Raw genomic sequence first — 22,462 nt, 5'->3', positions numbered from 1 at the left:
TTTTTGTTCAATTTTTTTGGACTGTTGATGTTGAGAAATAAAATCTACTAAAGCTATCTGTTACAGGCATGTCCCAATAATCCAGTATTTTATATCAGAGACTGCTCTAAAACACAAACACTGATTTGTCCCGTGACCGATAAAGAAGTCGGTAAAAATACGAATGGGAACAGAGAGCTTGTTTATTTATTTTTCTTGCTCTGGGAGGTAAATAAATACATTTGTGCGATACAGAAAGCACTATGAGGGACATTAAACCCACAACTAAAACAGCTCTGTTCATATTTTAATTGAAAATCTGTGTACAGGCTCCCTGCACCTAATGTCCAAGATTCACATAGAAACAATCTCCAGCTGCACCAATAGCTTAAAAAAAAAAAAAAAATCACATTGTCAATGGACATTTATTGAGGATTAAGATCATGTTGAGTAGAAAAAGTAAAGAAGAATTTGAATGTTATTACATTAAAGTCCTCGACACTGTGAGAAAGAGAGAGAGAGATGGAGAGAGAGAGATGGAGGGAGGATGAGCAAGATACAGAAGTACCACTCTGTTCATTTGATTAATCACTTACAGCAATGCCACAGAAACATGATCCAAAAAAATCTGACAGTGATTGTTTTTTTTTTTTTTCTTCGTTAGAGTAAAGTGTGATCTGTGATATCCGTCCCTCGGCAAAAGTTTACAGCAGCCCCACCAGAACAACAGATAAAGCAATTAAAGGGCAGTTTGCACTATATGAAATCCAAATTAAACAAAAATAATGCAATCTATAGAAAAAACTTCATTACTGTTCTCAGATATGAAAAGAAGCTCCAGTCATAACGGCCGGTGGAACACGGGCTCCTGTGGAGGAATTGCACTTGTGCGGGCGGCAGAGCGGCGTCTCCCTCAGTTCTTGTCCGTTTTGTTCTTGCGAATGTGTTTGTACTTGTCAACGTACGCTTTGACGAGGTTGGCCACTTTATTGGCATCGACTTCTCCGCTCTTGCTGTGGCAGACCTGAAAAACCACAACACAGTGAGTGCTTTTGAATTTTTCACATTTTTCCCTTGAAGATATTTCACCTCTTAAGGGACAGTCGCTTTTTTTCTGACAGTCCACAGATCTGTAGGCGTGTGGCTTTGGATGTAATGACGATGCAGTTACAGATTCTCAAGGCCAGAGGGATTAAGACCAGGCTGCTAGTAAACGCTTTAGCTCAGGAAACAATGCAGCGCTGGACTGCAGCAACACCAGCATTAAATCTATTAATGAAACAGGTACAGTGGATATAAAAAGCCAAACACCTCATTTAAAACTCTAGGTTTTTTCCACCTTTAAATGTGATATAGCAACCAACAAAATTCCACTGAAAAACAACAGAACATTTTAGAAAAGAAAACAACAAAAACAACAACAACAAAAAAAAAAACGTACAATAACCTGGTTGCTTAAGTGTGCACACCTTTTATAACGGCGCATGCGACTGCAGTCAGAACGAACCAATCACATTCATACTCGTGTTCACAAGTTATCATCCACCTGTCATTAATGAAGTGATTCTGATTAAGATCGGCTGTTTCTGGTTTTCATTCGGCTGCTGAAGCCATGGGCCTGAAAGAGCTCACAGAGCATGTGCAGGATCTCACTAGCAAGAAGTTATCAATCAGGAGAGAGAGGTATAAAAGAATTTCCAAAACATTAGATGTACCATGGAACACTGAAGTCCATCATCAACAAGTGGAGAAAATGGAGCACGACAGTGAAATCACCAAGAACGGGACGTGTGTCTAAATTTACAAGACGACAAGACAAAAACTTACCAGGGAGGCTGCCAAGAGACCTACAGCAACATTAAAGGAGCTGCAGCAAAATACGGTAATCAATCTCTCATACTCTTCATATGTCTGGGCTATGGGGTAGAGTCGACGGACAGAAGCCCTTTCTCATGAAAGGGGGAAAAAAAACATCCAAGCTCGCCTAAGTCACCCCAAACCATGTGGCAACGCGTGTTATGATTGAGACTGATGAGACCAAGATAGAAATTTTGGGGCATAATAATAATAAGAGAGATGTTTGGCACAAAAACAAGACAGCTTATTGTCCAAAAACCCCACACCCACAGTGAAGCACGGTGGCGGCAGCATCATGCTCTGGGGTTCTAGTCAAGATAGACTGGTATTTAGTGCAATCCATGATTTCCTCTATTTTGGCAGAAAACCTGCAGATCTGAAGATAGAGAGAGCTGAAGATGAAGGAGAAATTTCACCTTCCAGCATGACAACGACCCAAAGCACAAATCCAAGTCAACAAAAGAACGTCTTCAGAAGATGATGATCAATGTTTCTGAATGTCGCAGTCAGAGCCGAGATCTAAATCCTACCAAAAACTTGTGGAATGATTTGAAGATGGCTGTGTACAGGAGATCCGCTCGCAAATGGAGCATTTCTGCAAAGAAGAGTGGAATAAAACTGCCAAATCAAGGCGTGTTAAGTTGGAGGACTCTTACGCAAAAAGACTGTTCAAGACTGCTTGATATACAGCACTCAAAGTGCTAGTTAAGGAGTGTGCACACTCATGCAACCAGGCTGTTGTAGGTTTTTTTCTCCCCTTTCCTTCTTTAAATTCCATTTCAATTTGCTTTTCACTTGAATTTTGTTGGTTGCTTTCTCACATTAAAATGTGGAAAATGACTTGCATGCATTTTTATTGTACTTCAAGCTACAAGTCTTGAATTCCTGCTCTTACTCTCTGGATGGAAAATGCGATTGCAAGCTACTTGTGGAAGATCATCTCACAACGCGGCAGAGTGCTGCGCATTTCCCGAGAAGAAGAATCTCACGGAGCAGAGTGCCGAGTCAGTACACACTCGCAGAGAGAGTTCAGGGCCGAGTTCTGGACGCAAACTGAGGACTAAGTAGTACAACTGAATAGTAATGACACCAAATGTGTGACAAGATTTTAAACGGTAAATTGTTCCTCAAAATATAGTTTTATATTACTAAAAATACATTCAGTAAAATTGCCAAATGATGTGTTACAGCTGTTCTCATTTATAAGTCACATTTAAACCAATGAATTGTAAATTGATTCACATGAATAACTGGTTATTAAAATATTAATTTTTTTTTTTTTTTGCAGTCTGAGCTGGCCCCTAAGGCTTTTCACATCTCCAAATAGGACAGACAAGCAAATTAAACCTAACTAGCTAAAATACAGCACAAAAAACTGTTACTTCTGGCCACTTCCGATGTTTTTTTTTTTTTTTTTTAACCAAATCTGAGTTCTCTGTGTATTGTAGTTTCTATTCTGTGTAATTTGCTCTGTAGTCTTTTAAAAACATTAGGCAAGAGGCAGATAAATTGTTAACACTCCAGCTAAAACGCAGAGTGTAAACACACAGACACACATCAGTGAAATATTTACATACTGAGGGCAAGTAAATATCTCAAAAGGGAAAAGGTGAAAACGTAGCGGTGCAGCACGCCAAAATGCTACTTGGTGAAAAAGGAGCTTGTTAGTAGAAAAGCAACTTTACTGAAAATAGTTCTGCTGACCATTTATCGCTCAAATCGTTGATTTTAGTCCTGAAAACTATGATGACAAAGTAACTGTAGAGTTATCACTGGTTTATGGGGTTGTGGTGGGAATTCTTTTGTTGTAAATTTTACTTTTAAAAACCTAACCTGAAATAATGTGTGTAAATAAAAACAGTAAAAATCTGCTTGCTTACTTTTTCAACAGCTTTGCGTACAATCTCTTTGTACTCCTCCTTGGTGATATCCTTCTTTTGGTAATATGGCTTGATGGCTGCTTTCACTTCAGTGATGGCTTTTTCCTGAATCTGAAGTTTCTGTCATAAAAAATAAAACAGTGATGAAGATAAAATCATACTTCCAGTTCATACGTCCAGTTTCACTCCACCAGTGCTGTACACGTACCTTCTCCTTCTTGGAGCTGTCTGCATGGGCTTTGCTGTGAGACGAGGGCTGTGTGGTGGAAGAAGGCTGTGCTACACTTGGTGTGTTGGTAAGATGAACCTGCGACGCTGCAGCTTTGTTCGGCGACGCTTTCACTGGACCTTTTCCTGGCACACTTGTAATCACCTGGTTAAAGAAATGAACAGTTGTGTTAATATCGTTTCGATACAAAACCAGGACATTAAAAAAAAAAAACTTGAAATGCTGAATAGTGTGTCAATCCCTCACCTGAGGGAGAGGGTCAGTGGGCAGGACAGTGAGGCTGCCCTGCTGTACAGGTGGAGGAGGTGGAGGAGGCGGAGGCAGACCCTGTATGGCCATTGTGTGCATCTGAAGAGGGGGGCCAGGTGGATGCAGGTGGACAGGTATCTGAGTGGGAATGGCGAACTGGGCTGGCTGGACCGTCACAGAAGGGCCTCGAGGTCCAATAGAACCCACTGGGTAGCGCAGCACTCCAAGCACATTAATCTGGTGAGGAAGTACACTCGGAGGAGCAGGTACTGCTTCGTTGGGTATATGGGTGTTCGGCTCACTCTGTGGGAAATCTGAAATAAAAACACAAGTGACGACGACATCATTAATTCCAGCCAGATCAGAGGTGGGTACTTTACAGGCTTAACATGTTTTAATGACACAACACTCCTGGGCAAAATAAATAAATAAATAAATATAAATTTAAAAAAAAAATGGGCCAAGCCCAAAATCTCAAATATGAAGCTTTTAATGGCCTTAATAACAAATCACTGGTGAGAAAATGAGCAGGAATGAAACAGATGCACTCCTGAGAGTTCCTGTGCCTCCATTTGCTGGGTTTTTTTTTCTTAAAAGATTAGTGATTATTTGGTTCTCTGCTGCACCTGATGCAGCCCATCAAGGGCCCCAAGACATAAACATTTAAAGAAATCAAAGGGAAAAGCTCTCGCATACTAACTTCCTTTATCTATTAGTTTAATTCTTGCTCATTTCCTGACCAATTATTTGTTGTTAAGACCATTAAAAGCTTCATATTTTGCTGTTGCTTGGCCTATTTTTTGCCCAGGAACATACAGTAAAATGTACAGCATTCATCTCAAAGCATATTTTAGAATATTTGAATATTAAGAAGTACATCAGGGGTTTGGGCAAGTTTAATAATCAGCTATATGCTAATAAACACGTTAATTATGGTGATGACAGTTCACCTGTTAGAAGACACTTCCAGAGTAACAAACACCCAAACACTTGGCTACAGCTGTCATCAGTAACATCAATAATCTGGTTAAGCACCTCAAATCATTACATAATTTTTTTAATTAGGATGCAATTAACTGATGCAATTACTACAGTTATTCTATAATAATCATAATCCCAAACCAGCAGACTAATCTTAGACCTGGGATCACCAAATGGCAGTCCACAGGACGGAGAGAGTGACTTTGGCCGCAGCTAATCCTCCAACACACATTTTCAAGTAACATTAAAATGATCTGGAATCTGCTTAAAGGGTAAAGTATTGAATACTACTATCAAGACCTACTGAAATGTATAACTACATACACTATATGGCCAAAAGTATGTGGACACCTGACCATCACACCCATATGTGCTTCTTCCCCAAACTGTTTCCACAAAGTTGGAAGCACACAATTGTATAGAATGTCTCTGTGTATGCTGTAGCATTACAGTTTCCCTTCACTGAAACTAAGAGGCCTAAACCTGTTCCAGCATGACAATGCCCCTGTGCACAAAGCGAGCTCCATGAAGACATGGTGTGTGAAGGTTGGAGTGGAAGAACTCGAGTGTCCTGCACAGAGCCCTGACCTCAACCCCACTGAACACCTTTGGGATGAACTGGAACACCGACTGAACCCCAGACCTCCTCGACATCCCAACATCAGCGCCTGACCTCACTAATGCTCTTGTAGCTGAATGAACACAAATCCCCACAGCCACGCTCCAACATCTAGTGGAAAGCTTCCCAGAAGAGTGGAGCTCATTATAACAGCAAACACAGGGGGAATAAATCTGGAATGTGATGTTAAATAAGCACGTATGGGTGTGATGGTCAGGGGTGCACATACTTTTGGCCATATAGTTTATATACAGACAATACTTGCTACACTCATTGGCCAAATTATTACCTGTCAAACTCAGATACTACTTGGGTGATGAAAACATGTAATGTCTCTCCAATTTTCACAGACCTCAAAGCCAATGCTGTATTGTGAAACAGTCCTCCAACCTAAACATTTCCAGCCAATAGCAGTGCTGTGGTCATAAACTGACTACTGATGAAGAGCTAAAAGATGATTTATTCTCAAATACTCTCAAACTGTACACCTGCAAGATGGACTAACAAGGTAAGGTGTGTCTAATAAAATGGCCAGTAGGGACATATATTTGGTCAGTGGTGGTCCTGTTGTGCCCATTTCAATTCAAAATGGAAAAGCCAACAAAGCGTCTTAAGGTGTTGGGCACCTGGGCACAAAATCTACAGGTCTCAGGAACTGTAATGGAAAGATGAACACCATTTCCTCAGCTGATGTACCCTGTGGAGGGAGACATCGCTATCCTGGAAGAAAGACATCAGGATAGAAGTGTTTCTTCTAAGAATAAAAGTGATCACAAAGAAGAACTTTGTATGGATTTGCAGTGACCCTTCCCTCTAGGAGGAAACTTTACGCAAAAATCTAAAAATCTAGTAAATACATACCAGTTTGTTTGGAGACTCCAGCTGGAGGCTGCTCGTCCTCTTGTTTGTTCCAGATGCTGCCACCTGGCCCAGGTCCTCTTTCTTTCCGTGAGTAGTAGTTCTGTACATCAGCAGGGAGGGTTCGGCGCACCGCCCAGCTGGAAGCAGCGGACCATCCTGACCGGTCCAGAAGTGTATCACAGGTCTCGGGCTCTTTTCTTTTCCCTCCTGGTCTGTTCTCATTGAACTGACTGTAGGAATCACTCCCTGTGTTGTTTGTTGTCCCTGAGAACGAGCTGCGTTGCTGCCGCCAGTTATCTGCCGACTCGCCGTACTGGCCATAGGACCGCTGACCGGCCCGACCCCGTCCAGCAGGACGTCCTTGTTCAGAGCCCCAGCCCCCTCGAGGCCAATAGTCTGTGGGCGCATCACCAGATTTCTCGTCCAGATCTCGTTCCCTGCCGTCAGTATTAACCCATGACCTTTCCTTTACCCACTGTGGGTTTTCCGACTGACCTCTGTCTGGCGATATCTCCGGAGGATAGAGACTGCCGTTACCTGAAGAGTTGAACTCCCTTGCTGGAAACTGTCTATCTGGATTGCTTCTCCTGCTGGAGTTGAGAAAGGGACGTCCAGATCTCCAGCCGTCCCCACCCCAAGAGTCTCTTTTCCGTGGCGACTGTGCCCTTTGATCGCTGCGTTCTGAAGACATGCCTCTCTGATTTGGCCTATTTCTAGATCTTGAGCGTGATCTGGAGCGAGATCTGGACCGGCTTCGAGAGCGTCTCCTGCTCCATCTCTCTCTGCTGCGATTCCGCCTGAAGCCGCCTCGTTCCTCTTCGTGCTCACGACCTCGACTTCTGTGTGGTGACCCAGCATTGCGACTACGATCCCTGGACCGTGACCTCCGTGATCCTTCGTTTCTGGACTCACTTTTAGGGGACCAGGTGGTTGTGGGCGAGTGGAATCGAGACTTGCGTTGCCGACCATCTCTCCTGTCTGAAGATGTCTGGTCCTTGGAGGGCTCACACTTCTCGTGTACCTCAATCTTCTGCTCTCTGTCCTGAATAAGGATTTGGTCAGCAGATAAGATTTGGGGTTCAGCAACAGCACTATTGATCTCCAGCACCATCTCAGCAGCAAGGGAAGTGTTCTCTGAAGCAGGAGAGTCACAGTCCATTGGTATAGACTCCGTGTTGTCCTGCTGACTACTGATGTCGAGAGACGCCTCTTGTTTTGTGTCTGTAGTTACTGAAGTGTTCTGACGCTGTAAACAGTCTCCAGCTGTATCGAGAGTGGAGATGCTGTCAGGCACAGGAAGTCGACACGCTTCACCGGTTACAGTTCCACGCTCAACTGACTCTACTTCAGCTTCAGATTTTGGATTATGCTCAGTTACCTCTGAAGAACTCACGAGTTCAGTAGTCAAATTACTGTTGCTCAGTAAAGACTCGGGTGTGTTGCTAGGTCCCTCTAGCATCACCTGCTCAGCAGATGGAGCAGAGGACGGGTGGTGATCGTTTTCGAGACACGCTGCTGGTTCACTCTCGGGTGTGTCCTGTGCAGAATGATCCTCCTGAGATGATGTCTGATTATCCTTTGGCTTGTCTGCATTCTCTCCTTCCTCATCACACTGTTTTACGGAGAGAGGTGAAATGTTTTCGTTCTCCACTCGACACTCAATGTTCCTTGTTTGTTCCTCTCCATCCTGATCAACAGAATCTGAACCTTCATCTACATCTCCTTGACAGGAACTCTGGTCTTCTTCTGTCTCCTCTGTGGTCTCCGATGTCTTCAACTTCTCCATATCGACGTCAGGTTCCTCTTGACTCGTCTGCTCATCCTCCTCGCTATGTTCCTCATTTTCAACCGCTGCTCGTCGAGTGGCTGGTTTCTTTCTGCTTCCTTTCCTCTTTGTGGTAGGCTTCTGTTTGCTAGCAAGCCTTTGCTTACTTGTAGAAGCAGGCATGTCGTTTGAAGCACTGCCAGCAGGAGAGGAGGAGCCGGAGTCAGACTGGGGAGATTGCCCGGATAAAGTATCCTCATTCTCGCTTTTGCTCTTTCGGGTTGAGCGTGTCGTATGATTCTCAGTTGGTTTGAAGGAGCTCTTCGATCCAGATCCTCTTTTACTGTTTCTCCCCTCGCCTTTGGGACATGTGACTGCACAAACCTTTCCATAAAGAACTGAGAAATGCAAACTGGATGAAGACTTTTGCTGAATGTTGAATGAAAATAAAATTCACTATACAATATAACCTTCTGTTTTACTTTACAACAATGCGCTGATCAGAGACAGAGCTTAGCATTACATAATGACAGAATCTGTGGTACTCACCAGGGAAACCAGAACCCAGTACACATGGAGAGGAACGCATTATGGGCTGCTGGAGAAGAGCACGGGGACACTGCCTGGACAGAACGCTGATATAATACAGACAGATCAATTTCAAAGTCAGTGGCTGTCCATGACAGAATGCCATAAACAATTTCAATGCAGAGGCAGAGCATAAAATACTTACCTTGATATGCGTGTAGAGGGAGGTGGTATAGAAACAGGAAGCCACTGGTGTTCTACTGTATTTCTCGAGCGCACACTCCATTCCTCATTCAGCGTCTCATCCTCGGGAATCACCGCTGTCTCTGTACTGCACAGCAACCGTTAGATCACAGAGTTTTATATGAACTACTTAAAAAAATAACTTAGACACCTTAAACAATTGGATCATGATTATTATTATTCATGAAGAAAAAGCTGCAGTTTTTGAAGAACATGCTTCAGAATTTCCAAGTCAAGAGCCATGGGAAGTGTTATTTTTTACATTTTGTTTAGTAGTGGATAGTGACTGGCTTTTCTGATCAGATGCACTGACTTTAGGCAGATTTTTGTTTGGGTAGATGAGGCGCAAAATGTCTAAAAATCAAGGTTTTAGAAATAAAATATTACCAAGTCGTAAATAAAAATATGGAACTTTAAAAAGCAGACAACATTAGCTGCCTTGTTGTACACAGCTACCTTATTTAATCAAGCATACATTTTGGCATCACACTATGATGAGTTAAAGTCTGGTTTACACTCGTGTTAATGCGTCTTTGCACTTTGGGAGGCGTGGCTGATTGCGTCCACGGAAACTTTTGGATGAGATGTTGTGCTATTTCTTCCGTGGGTTTAATCAAATTCAGATTAATATCGTTTAATTCAGAGTAATACTGTTCAAAATACAGCTGAAGCGTAACAATAAAATGCTGACAGTAAAACATTCCCTCATTACATCCAGAACTTTCCGCTTTCTATAGACGAGCTCGCTTTGTGTAGTCTGTTCAAAACCTTAAAACAGCTCGGGACAGAAATGGATGAAAAACACTCTGTAAAAATCTCCCTATTTACTCTGTTGGTTTCTCAGATTGTGTCTTTAATAAAAATTTCTCCTCTATGATTAAACTCTCGCACAGAACAGCGAGTATAAATGAACACAAGCAAGTTTTCCCCCCTGTGTTTAATGTTTGATCACACATGGCGATACGATCCCATAACTGTATAATGGATTTATTTACAGAATACTACGATCATGATTTGGTGTTCATATAAACGTTATATAAAGTGCAAGGCTTTACAACGGCTGTAGTTCGTTATAATGGCCAGTTTAATCCTGCAGGATCGCACACGTTACTTTCTCTTTGTCTAACAGACTCCCAATAAACACACAGCGTCGGTGATGTAAACCAGAGCAACTCAATAAAACTAAAAACTAAAGCATCAGTCATTCAGTGATTGACAGAATTATGGATTTAAACACCAGTTACACTGAAGTGCTTCAGTACAACAGCCGCTCATACTGCTGAGCAGAGACGAGTTAAAACACTTCTGAAACACTTTCAGTCAGAATTCATTCGGTTTATAATTAATCATGTGAGGTTTCTTTTCCCCAGAACTTTTCCCAAACAACGTTACATCCGCGTTATCTTCTAATTATTATTACGACAGTGAAACACAGAACTTGTAAACTCCGGTGTGGTTTATGCGACAGCACCTGTTAAGAGGACACGCTCACATGACGTGTGAAGAAGTATGTGAATGCTCTGAGGTATAAATCAGCCCTAAACTCTTCTTTCGTCACAAACTGAACATAAAGCCAATATTTAATAACCGACGCAGACACTCGGGGGGCTTTGTGACTACGCTGTGAAGGGTTCGCTCATTCCTGCTGGGAAGCGACTAATTATTCGTGATTATTCGGTCGGTTCTCCTTAACAGGTGAAGACACTTTATAGCTTTCGGTGCAGAACGCTCATGCAACATGGGCACCAATGATCTGGTCTTGTTAGCTGCCTGATGTTGCTTTGAAAGGCTTTAAATCAACGTCCTGATGCTCAGAACATGAGCAAAGTTGAATCGATATGTATCCAAAACGTCTACTACGAAACATCCCCCTTATTTTGCCTGCTGCCGGTAGAATATTTACATGACTTGGGTGAGAATGCCGAGCGTCTCTCCCTGCTGGGCTGAAAGTCCATGTTCGCTGTGCTGAGTGAGCAGCTGAGAGCGACACGTCTCTCCTTCAACCTGCACAGGGATTTAAACACACAGGATTTATGGACGAAAATATCATTAAAGCACAAATTTTAATCTGAAACTTTTTTTTTTTGTTAGAAGCTGATCATATGGATCAATACAAGGGGGTTCACAAACTGTAGGGTCACCTGATTTACAAAATGAGCTTCTGAGAGGAACCTTTTTGAAATGGTTCTTATGACAATATACATATTTAATGTATGACATTAAAAGTCAGCAGAATCTGGACTTTAATTTGTAATGATTTGGAGCGAGAGAGAGAGAGAGAAAGAGAGAAAAAAAAGTAAATTCTTTTTTCAGATGTTTTTGAAAATTTTAGATTCAGTTTTTCTCTTTCTGAGAATCCCAGATGTTTTCGTCTGAACTGCTTGAACCAAGTTTTCACTCATTTTCTGTGAAAAACAAGAAATTTTTACTGTCTACCAGAAATTATTTAACCTGAATTTTTCTGTCTAATTGTATTTTTTTTCTACCTTACGTCTCTTATCCTGAATTTCTGAAACATTTTTAACATGAATTTTTATTACCTGAATTTTTTTCAATTGCAAATTTTCCAAAAAACATCACACTTGCACTTTTTCTTCCCCGTAAGCATTACAAAGTTACATGTTTTTTTCCAGCAAAGAATTATAAATTCAGGTTCTGCTGACTCCGATTTCCTTCCCTAAGTACACATTTAAATCAGATGGAAAGCGATCAAGGCTTAGAGTCTCAGAAAACTCATAATTTGGGGTCATTTTGTTCAAAAACTTAGGGACGCTCTGTTCAATAAAAAACTGAAAATGTAATACGGAGGACAAACCTTTTTTAGTGCAGAGGAACTAATATCACCTGTTAGAAATGAACATGTACAAACTGCACGTTAGTTTCATATAAACCTTCAAACGCAAAAGTAACTTACGTGTGGTAATAAAATTATTCTGTTTTTTTTTTTAATATTAAATGAACTGTATTCAAATTTGAGGAATGTTGTTTACATACATATTTTACATGTCAGTTCAGCACTGGCTCTTTTCTCATCCTTTCCATCCTTTTTGGTTTTCTCCTCCCTACAATCAACACAATTATTCAGGAAAAAGCAAACTGTTTACAGGTTTAAGAAACAAACAAACAAACAAACAAACAAACCAGTCATAATGAATGGAAGAGAAAATATTAATTAACAAAAATATGAACACTTACACTGAAAAGCTTTCCAGCGATTCATCGTCTTTAGAGTTGCATACACAAGAGTTCGATGTGCTGGATGGTTTTACTGGAATCTGTAGACACGGAAAAGGAGTGTTAGGTCATGACGAGCAGACAGAGAGAAAGAAAGAAAGAGAGAGAGAGAGAGAGAAAGAGAGAGAAAGAGACAAAGAGAAAGAGAAAGAAAGAGAAAGATAGAGAGAGAGAGAGAAAGAGAGAGAAAGAAAAAGAAAAAGAGAAAGAGAGAGAGAAAGAAAGAGAAAGATAGAGAGAGAGAGAGAGAGAGAGAGAGACAAAGAGAAAGAGAAAGAGAGAGAGAGAGAAAGAGAAAGAGAGAGAGAAAGAGAGAGAGAAAGAAAGAGAAAGAGAGAGAGAGAGAGAGAGAGAGAGAGAGAGACAAAGAGAAAGAGAAAGAGAGAGAGAGAGAGAGAGAGAAAGAGAGAGAGAGAGAGTGAGAGAGAGAGAGAGAAACACCTCAATGTATCCCAGATAAGGGTTCTGTGTACAGACTGAGCTGAAAGGCCTGCGGTCCACTGGACAGATCTGCAGCATCTGCGTCACAGCAAACACAACAGGAGTGTTAAGATAAATAGCGGACATTATTAGCGTTGTAATGTTCAATTACAAACAAACAAAACAAACAGAAGAACACAGGAAAGTGTTTTTTTTTTTTAGTTTATTATCAGACAATGCTGGACGTGGCAAAAGCTAACATCAATAACGTTGGTTAGGAGTTTAATTTTTAACGCCATGTCAGCATTAAGGCGTGTATTCACACCAGGAGAAAGCGGCAAATAAATAAACAAATAAAAACAAACAAACAAATAAACAAGCAAAAAAAAAAAGAGAGAGACACAAATACATTTAAATAGAAGGCATTTAAAACTGAACAAAACAGACACTGTTTAGTGTAGACGTGTTTCAAATTAATATGCGATAAAAATACTAAAACTCCTTCTGGTGTTCTCATTAAATACCTCCTTTACAGAATAACAGCGTCGTCTGATGACATTAAAAGCAGAACAGTTCAATAAAATGTGCTTCGGCGTCAGAGGGCTGATAAAACGGTGCCTGTTCACCTATTAATAAAAGCGTACGCGCGAGTCTTGAGTGAGCGATGAGACGTCGTGGACACGCAGGCTTTAACAGTAGAAAACGACTTTTAAAAGAAAACGTCAGTCTTCTGCTTTTTATATTTTTGTTTTACTTTGTAATGCGATATCGGGGCTGTGACTGTGTGTGTGGTTGGCTGTTATAAATAAATATCTTTTAGTGCAACTGTACAGCAATTATATCACGGTTAAATTCTCGAATCTGATTGGTCAGGAGGTGGCTCTGGCTGTAACGTGAACGACAGGTTTATATTAATGCGCTCGCTCTAATACATTATCGTTTCCATAGCAACAGCTCATACACAGGGACGGGTACAGCGGACGCACAACATGATGTACGACTAATAATAAATAACAAACGGATATAATAATAAACGGATTTAAAAACGATGTTCTTTAACAAAGTAATTCTTATAATCGTTGATGCAGTGACAGAGAGAGAGAGAGAGAGAGCGAGAGAGCGAGAGAGAGAGCGAGAGAGCGAGAGAGAGAGCGAGAGAGCGAGAGAGAGAGCGAGAGAGCGAGAGAGAGAGCGAGAGAGAGAGCGAGAGAGCGAGAGAGAGAGAGAGAGAGCGAAAGAGAGAGAGAGAGAGAGAGATGCAGGTGACTAGAACTATAACTATAAACGTGCTGTTCATTAATAAATTAAACGGTGATCTTTAGTAAATCGCTGTGGTATAAGCGCAATAACACACTCCAGACCGTTTATGACTTGTTCAAAAAATGATAATAAAAGGTGTTTAACATTTCCAAGTAAATCATGTTTTAGTTTAGTTTTATGATAAATATTCAGCCTTTGATCAATATCATCAATTTATAAACACTTGCGTCTGTGGATCGTTTGTAAAAACACATGAAACACTTTCAGGCACAAATTATTTTAAAGCATCCAGATTATTTTTCTTCAAACTTTTTTTTTTTTTTTTTAAATAAACAAAATATCTCATATTAAAACGCAAATGGATTAAAACATTATTGTGCCTAAAATATTTAATGCTGATAACCAAAATTATAGAAAAGATCAGGGAAATAAATAAATAAACAGCAAGAAAACAAACAATCTTCAATTTAAAAATAAATAAATAAATAAAAACTTAAAAATAAAAGCGAAGGCATGTGGCTCTTACACCAGAGACACACTGAGGCACCGAGAGCATGTTATTATTAATGTTACAATTAGGATTTCTCTTTCTTTCTTTATCTTTTTTCTTTTTCTTTCTTTCTCCTTCTTTAGTCTTTTCACATTTTTTTCCTTTCCTTCTTTCTTTTTTCCTTCCTCTCTCCTTTTTCAGTCTTTTTACTTCTTTCTTTTTTTCCCTTTTCTTAAATGTCACACTGTCTCCACATTTCAAACTTTATTATTATTGTTATCAATCTTTCTACCAGTAACTATCTCTCTCTCTCTCTCTCTCTCTTTTTTTTTTCCCTAAAACTGCACATTACCTTCAGATTTCAAACTGATAACAGTTTTAAACTTTCAGACTGGATTTTTCAAGCCAACATCAAAGTTTGTCGTGACGAACTTTACCTATCTAGCTTATATTAAATTTCATTACTGCTCTCTTAGTGATTCGGAGAAGATTTTATTTTACTTTTTTTTTTAAAATATTTTCCTGACAACATCCTTAAACTGAAAGTGTTAACTGACTTCAGCTGTTTGTTGAATATTTAAACGCTGTGTACTTGTTTGCATCAGTTTCAAGCTGCCTAGTAAACATGGCAAAGAAAAAGATACTGAAAAACACTAAAAAAAAGTTGGCATAAGCAAGTTTACAATGTCTTGGAAATGGGCAATATATACCAAAAAAGTAATTAAAAAGGGACTTAATAAAATGAAGACGAAATTATTATTATTATTATTATTATTATTACAACATCAGGCTGAGCCTCAGTGAAGTTAGAACAAATGAACAGGTCAGTATATTAACTGTAAAAGGTGTTTACCTAGACATGTGAAAGTGTTCAGTGCCAGAAAATCATTTGGAAACTGAAACTTCTGAAACTGAAAATCTCATTAGATTAAAGTATACAGAGGGAGTGCAGGTTCATAATCTGACCGTCATTACAGACGTACCGGGATCTGGGATTTTTCTTCTTCTTTTTTTCTCTCATTTAAAATTGGAAATAAGAAGAAAGTTTTAAAATACTTAAAACAAAGAAAATAAAATGTTCAATATCTTGATTATTTAGTATTTCTAAGTCCCTGTTTACATGTAAGCAGATGTGTGATATTGAGCATGTTAACTGCTGTGTACAAAAGATCAGATTTTCCTCATGTCTGATCTCTTCTATTGAAGCGTGTGATCAGACGACACTCCGATGGATTCGATCTAAAATGGATCATAAAGTTTTACACAATCTTGTGGAGTCCGTGCCATCTCGAGTCACACTGTCATTAAAGCAAAAATGGGGACGAATTAAATACTAAGAAATTCATGTAAATATTTCAAAGATTCTACTTTTCACTGAAGTTGTTGTCTATAATATAATTTGTAATGAAAATTGTTGCATTAAATTAGAAATGAACGCAAATATCTAGTGTTCTCAGACGTCTGGACCCGACTGAGTGAACGGTTTATTTACTAACTCAGAGCTCCACACCCTGATGCGCTCAGCATCGTAGGTTCGTTTATTAAGGATTTATTTTCAGCGTATAGTCACATCACAAAAGGGCCTTTCGCACTGCGGGAACCTTTTCATAGTACCTGAACTAATTGTGGAACTACCCACTTTTTGGTGTTTTCGCACCTCCGGAACTGGGTGTGATTTTAGTACCGACTGCCTTTTCCGAGAACCAAATGAGCTCCTACTCCGGAGCAGGGTCTAACCAGCACAACTGGTACTATCCGTGATGTAAGGAGACGTTGATTGACCAAACGCGTACGGAAACGCCTTCACCCGCCATGATTTAAAACGCCATTTAAAAACACTGTAGTGTCGACTTATTCCACAAGTATGCTGAACAGCGATAGATGGACGCGAGACACGACAGAAACACAGCTCCGATCACAGCGTCCTCCATCCTCCGGTTGTTTACGTTGTTCTTCTTTGTTTCCGTTGTTGAACGCCGCGCACAAATGACGTTGCTGTCGACCGGGTTACGTCACTTCCTAGTGCCCACTGTCGGTGCGAATGCAGCCCTTTAAACGGTACTGGGAAATAGTTCACGCAAAATCGCCCAGTACTTTAGTCCTGTAAATTTAGCTCTGGGACTAAAGCGGTGCGAAAGGCCCTAAAGACACCATGTGGCTCAGAGGGGTTGAATGTTTTTGCCTGCAGTTGTTGAGGCAGTGTGTGTTGTGTGTATGTGTGTGTGTGTGTGTGTGTGTGTGTGTGTGTGTGTGTGTGTGTGTGTAGAGGCGAGCAGCAGACCTGAGCCCAGCGCAGGATGCAGCTGAGGCAGTAGACGTGGCTGCAGGCGTCAGGGACAGCGCGCTCTACAGGCCTGGGGGCGTTCAGGCAGATAGGGCAGAGCTGGCTTTCCTCATCCTCCGACACATCCTCTGCACTCTGCACACCTACCAACACACAGCATTACACATTACAGTCCTGTTCACTCACACAAAGCTGTTTTTATGCTTCTTATCAGAACGCGCTTTTATCAGGACTTTAAAACTGACTTCCTTTAACAATCATCCACCAACGAACTCAACTACAGACAAACCCGTGCTCTGAAACTGCTTTCTGAAAGTGCAATATGTTAAAAATCTTAAAACAATAACTCTGAAAACCTCAGTTTAAATATATTCACTCTGTTAGTTGAAATTTTCATTAAGGATTTTTTTTTATAAGCGAGTATTCGTGCTAATCCTAATGCGCATGCCACAGCTCATTTGCATTTAGTGACGCCCACAAAACTCCATAAAAGGTAAAGCTCACAGAGCGCTGTGTATTTCAAATAAATAAGCTGTTTAAACTCGATTATAGATTAAATTAACTTTAAAAAAATTTACTTATTGCCAACAATATTATTCGAAGCTGATCAGTCGAGGTTTACATGAGTACGTTTCCTACACACATTCGTGAGCTCTCGTAGGACACGACCGTTTTCTCCACAAAATTAAAGAAGTTACATGAGTATATTCAATTTTCATAAATATATTCCACATTTCTTGAGTAACGATGTACGAATAAATTCATTCACATCAAGTTTGATAACTGAAACTAAATAAATTTAATTATTATAACAACCCTAAAACAAACCAGATTCATTTTGGTAGTCTTATTTTCAGCATTTAATAAATTTCTTTCAGCACATTTATATTAAAATATATTTGTTCAGCACAGAAACTCATAAATATTCATAAATAACAGTAAATACAGTTCTCACATAACTACATGCAGATTGAAAAACAGCTCAATGTCCTTAAAATAAATAAATAAATAATCTTCTCTGGTGATGATCTGCCAGGTCTTTACTGCAGCTGGCTTCACTTCCTGCTTGTTCTCGGGGCGTTTCGTCTTCAGTTTCGTCTTCATGCAGGTGAAATGCAGCTCAGTTGGACTCAGCTCAGGTGATTGACTTGCCCATTATAGAACATTCTTCTTCTCTGCCTTAAAAACGTCGTGGGCTGCTTTAGAAGTTGCTTCAGGTGATTGAGTTTTGAAGCATTTGGCTGAATGTGAGCAGATACACTTGTGAGCCACATACACTTCAGACCTCATCCTTCTGCTTTTGTCAGCAGTCACCTCATCAATAAATACAAGTAAAACTCTTTCACTGGCAGTCACACGCCCACGCCATAACATGAGGTGATACGCTTTAGATCATGCGCAGTTCCTTTCCTTCTCCATACTCTTCTCTTCCCATCATTCTGCTACATGTTGATCTTTGTCTCTGTATCTTTATCTCTGTATCTCTCTGTACTGTATCTGTACAGAGGATGTTGTTCCAGAATTGTACAGACTTTTTTTTAAAGATGTTTTTGGCAAACTCTAATCTGGTCTTCCTGTTTTTGAGGTTTACTAATGGTGTACATCTTGTGGTAAAACCTCTGTATTTACTCTGGTGAAGGCTTCTTTTGATTGTTGACTTTGACACAGATACACCTACCTCCTGGAAGGTGTTCTTCACCTGGCTGACTGTTGTGAAGGGTTTTTCCTTCTTTCACCAGGGAATGAATTCTTCTTTCATCCACCTCAGTTGTTTTCCGTGGTCTTCTGGGCCTTTTGGTGTTCCTGAGCTCAACAGTACCTTCTTTCTTTTTAAGAATGTACCAAATAGTTGATTTGACCACAACTAATGTTTTCACTTTCTCTCTGAAGGATTTGTTTTGAATTTTCAGCTTCATGATGGCTTCACTGGCAGTGACAGCTCTTTGGACTTCATATTGAGAGTTAACAGCAACAGATTTCAAATGCAAATGCCACACTTAATCAACTATAAACCTTTTATCTTCTTACCTGTAAGTGACATAATGAGGGAATAACACACACCTGGCCATGGAACAGCTGAGCAGCCAATTATCCAATTACTTTTGGCACTTTGAGCTCATATTCATTATTTAATTTCAACTCAATAACAATAACTTGCTTGGATGTTTATGAGCATTTCACGGATCATACAAAGATTCGTTCGTACGTTCGTAAGACTTTTAAATTGATTTTAGACTCTAAGGGATTGTTCTTATTTTGACTTCATGCTTCTTTTACCTCAGACTGAAAAAACAAATGTTCCTTCACTTATCTTCATTAAGTGCTTCATCGTGGTCAGGGTCACGGTGTGTCTTTAGACTGTTATCGCAGGAACGCCGTCGGGACTCCAATCCGTTACAGAAAAAAAGCAAAACACACTTACAGATTAATACACACTCACCATTTCTGGGACATGTAGGCATCTTTGGCTCAGCGTGTCCTCCACTGCCGGTCTCTGTAACGGCGTAAGTCTGTAACGGCGACAAAATCGATGAAGGATTAACAAAGCTGGACAACAGGTATATAGAAATGTGTAAAGCGGACTAAGAGATCTGTCTCTTCATCGTCGTCATCATCATCATGTCAGATGTCCTTAATCTGTACAGTCAGTCATTTCAGAATAATTTCAAAGTCAAAGATCTTTACAGTGTGTTTTACGGCGCAAATATACGTCACTTTCCCTCACGCGTATGTTCACACACGCAGCTGCAGCGCAAGCCGCATTGTTCACACAGTCGCTTGCGTATATTATGTACATCTGGAGGATTAAACGCGCCGTCCACTAGATGGCGCTTCAGACCCAAAACATCTCCGTCCATCACTGTTCCAAGTCGAACTTTAAAGTTTAGCGATTTCATGCTCAGTGACGTTAAACCGTTTCTCTTCAATCTTCCTGCCGTCGTTGTGATTGTTGTCATGATCCGTGTCTCAAATCAAAAACCCTCCGTGGACATTTAGAAATATTTACTCATCTAAATAAATCCTGAAGTGTGGCACTCGAAACAGATCTCTCAGTAGATTTAGGAGCTTTTTAAAACTAACTATAACAGGAACTCCGTTAGCGTCAGTGCTCAATAATGGTCTAAAACGTCAGGGGCCGTTTACACGACAACGTTTTCAGCCAAAAACGGGAAACTTTTTATGCGTTTTATCTGTTCGTTTACACGACAACGGCGTTTTGGGGACTGGAAACTTTTTTTCTTTTTTGAAAACAGGTTTCAAAGTGCAAGTTTTTGAAAACGCCGCTGTTATCGTCTCCATGTAAACACCCAATACGGGAATCTTTGAAAACGGTGACGTCATGCGCGTGCGTAGTACGTGTTAGGTATGTAGACATGCGCAGTACGTGTTTATTGTAAAGGCAAGCGCGAACAAACATACACAACAATGTCGGAGTAAATGGTAGTGTTGTTGCTGCTCGAGAGTTTGCTAACGCTTCTTCAGCAAAGTGTGGATTTACTTCACCAATATTAGAACCAACTAACGAGGTGACAGCGCCAACTACTGGCCTGGCGTAGGTAATACAGCGTTTCTGGCCATTATCGCGGATATGTGTAAACGCGAATCGTTTTGAAAACGTTGTCGTGCATACGTGAAACTTTTTGAAAACGCAAGAGAAAAACTTCTCTGTTTTTGACTACATCGTTGTCGTGCAAACGTAGCCTCAGTTTGTTGATTCAGTCTCACATGGCGCTAAACTGCCTCCACTATTTACGGTGGTATTGCACGTGCAAAAGCGACGCGCCGAGCGAACGCAGGATACGAGCGGCGGCCATTTTGTGTACGAGCGTACATATTTAACAGCAAGTATAAATCAATGAACATGGCGTGCGTGGATGATCTATTTTTGGACAGAATCTGGTATCTCAGAAATCATAAATATTACAGCAGTGTTTAATTCATCTTTGAACATCAATAAAAAACAAACAAATAAACAAACAAACAACTCCTTCACGTATTCAAATTAAAATTTGATAGAAACTCTACAGCCTGGTCATGATTTGTAAATAAAAAAGACATAATCATTAACACAGTTGGGCGATTCTGGAAAGCATTTCCACGATACATGATATCATGATATATTTATATTTATATATATGTGTATAAATTTGCAAATACAGGAGCTTTTGATTTTTTGTTTAAAAAAGTTCAATGTTATTTAATGCTTACAAAAATGCATTTGTTTACTTTGTATATAAAAAATAAACAAACACCAAAAAGGTCAATAAAATTAAACCTATAAAAAAATTTTAACGTTTCACAGTTTAAAAACAACGCACAAACTTTAAATGCTGCATCATCTGCTTCCAGTGAGCTTGTAATTTAAATTAATTTAAAAAAAATTAATTAATAAAATATATATCTCGATGTCGGATTAAAGCGTATCGTGTCGAACCGTATCGCGGTACCGGAGCTGTGCGGTCACATCGCCCGGCCCTCAGCTGCGTCACTTCCTTCGTGTTATTTACGCTACACGCAGCACGCAAACACGACCCACTTCGCCTGGGTTTCCATGACAACTCGGGTCCAGCCTGCCACATGCCAACGTGACCTTTGACCTCCAGCAGTAAACTTAGGCCTAAATCCTGTGATGTAGCCGACAAGCTTAAGCTTTTACACTTCTGACAGCTTGCTCGAGGTTTAAATAAAAAAACACACACACACAGATAGTTACAGTTACAATTATATCCTGGTGTTACCGGAAGTGAGACAAAAGTGTTTGTATTAGCGAGCGTGCTAGCTAGGTAGCTAAAGTTAGCTAGCAAAGTTGTGTAAGCTGTAAACTTGTTTTGCTCTGTCGGGGTGATTAGCCTGTTAGCTAACTATCCTAACTAATCTAACTAATCTAACTCAGCCACGGATACATTTCAGGAAATGCTTAGCTACTACGTGCTAACTTTCTTTTTAAAAAGTTGTTAGCCTGTAAGAGTAAGTGTTGTTACTTAGCATGCTAGTTAGCACAGAGCGCTGCTCTCCGTGTGCACAATAACACTCACTGACTCTTACCTTAGCCGAGAGGCTTTAGCCGGCCAGCTAGCCCGTGTGTAACACCGCGGTGGCGCTTCTCCGCTACAACCAGCATGCGAGCCGCTGCAACGACACGAACACCAACCTGAACGCGTAGAAAAGTGCACAAGCAGCGGCGACGGCTTTAAAAGTGTCCCGGCCACATGCAGACGGCTCGGGTACTTGTCACTGTCACTCCTGGCCGCAAGGCGGCGCTGCTGCGCGAGACAGCAATATGGCGTCCGGGAGGACGAGTGCGTCATCGCGCCTGACGTCATCACGCCGTTCATGCTGCCTTCAAGTGCTACCGGAATTCATAAACCAGCAAAGTTTAATAAGAGTATTTCACCCAGAAGTTCCTTTTCTCATCACTTTCAAGAAACAGTTTTGGAATTATGTTTATTGGAAAGTGTTTTGGATTCACTTTTCAAATTTTCTAAAAAGGAATTTATCCCCAACATTTGTATTAACCAGAAATTTTTATATTTTTAATTTTTATATAAAATATATTCACAGAGCACCTTATTTACTTACCAA

At 40.3% G+C, this 22,462-nt stretch overlaps 1 protein-coding gene across 2 annotated transcripts; it reads right to left on the bottom strand.

The window, feature by feature from the left end:
* Positions 1–164: 164 nt before the first annotated feature.
* Positions 165–22,145, bottom strand: scaf11 (SR-related CTD-associated factor 11). Of its 2 annotated transcripts, XM_026918912.3 has the most exons (15): positions 21,926–22,145; positions 19,320–19,389; positions 16,877–17,022; positions 12,867–12,944; positions 12,387–12,466; positions 12,186–12,253; positions 12,007–12,035; positions 11,095–11,195; positions 9,154–9,279; positions 8,970–9,055; positions 6,656–8,818; positions 4,192–4,508; positions 3,925–4,089; positions 3,717–3,836; positions 165–1,003 (listed from the first exon to the last, which is right to left on the bottom strand). In XM_026918912.3, exons 2-15 carry the CDS (start codon positions 19,339–19,341, stop codon positions 893–895), a joined length of 3,612 nt encoding a protein of 1,203 aa, XP_026774713.3. In that variant the 5' UTR covers positions 19,342–19,389; positions 21,926–22,145; the 3' UTR covers positions 165–892. The 2 variants fall into 2 exon arrangements, with proteins under 2 accessions (XP_026774713.3, XP_053092605.1); XM_053236630.1 differs by lacking the exons at positions 19,320–19,389; positions 21,926–22,145 and having other exon boundaries at positions 12,867–12,948; positions 16,882–16,997.
* Positions 22,146–22,462: the final 317 nt, after the last annotated feature.

Source organism: Pangasianodon hypophthalmus, chromosome 9, assembly GCF_027358585.1.
Source record: "Pangasianodon hypophthalmus isolate fPanHyp1 chromosome 9, fPanHyp1.pri, whole genome shotgun sequence".
Classification (NCBI taxonomy): domain Eukaryota; kingdom Metazoa; phylum Chordata; class Actinopteri; order Siluriformes; family Pangasiidae; genus Pangasianodon; species Pangasianodon hypophthalmus.
The sequence above is the reverse complement of the archived record's forward strand: the minus strand, read 5'-3'. Positions and strand labels throughout refer to the sequence as shown.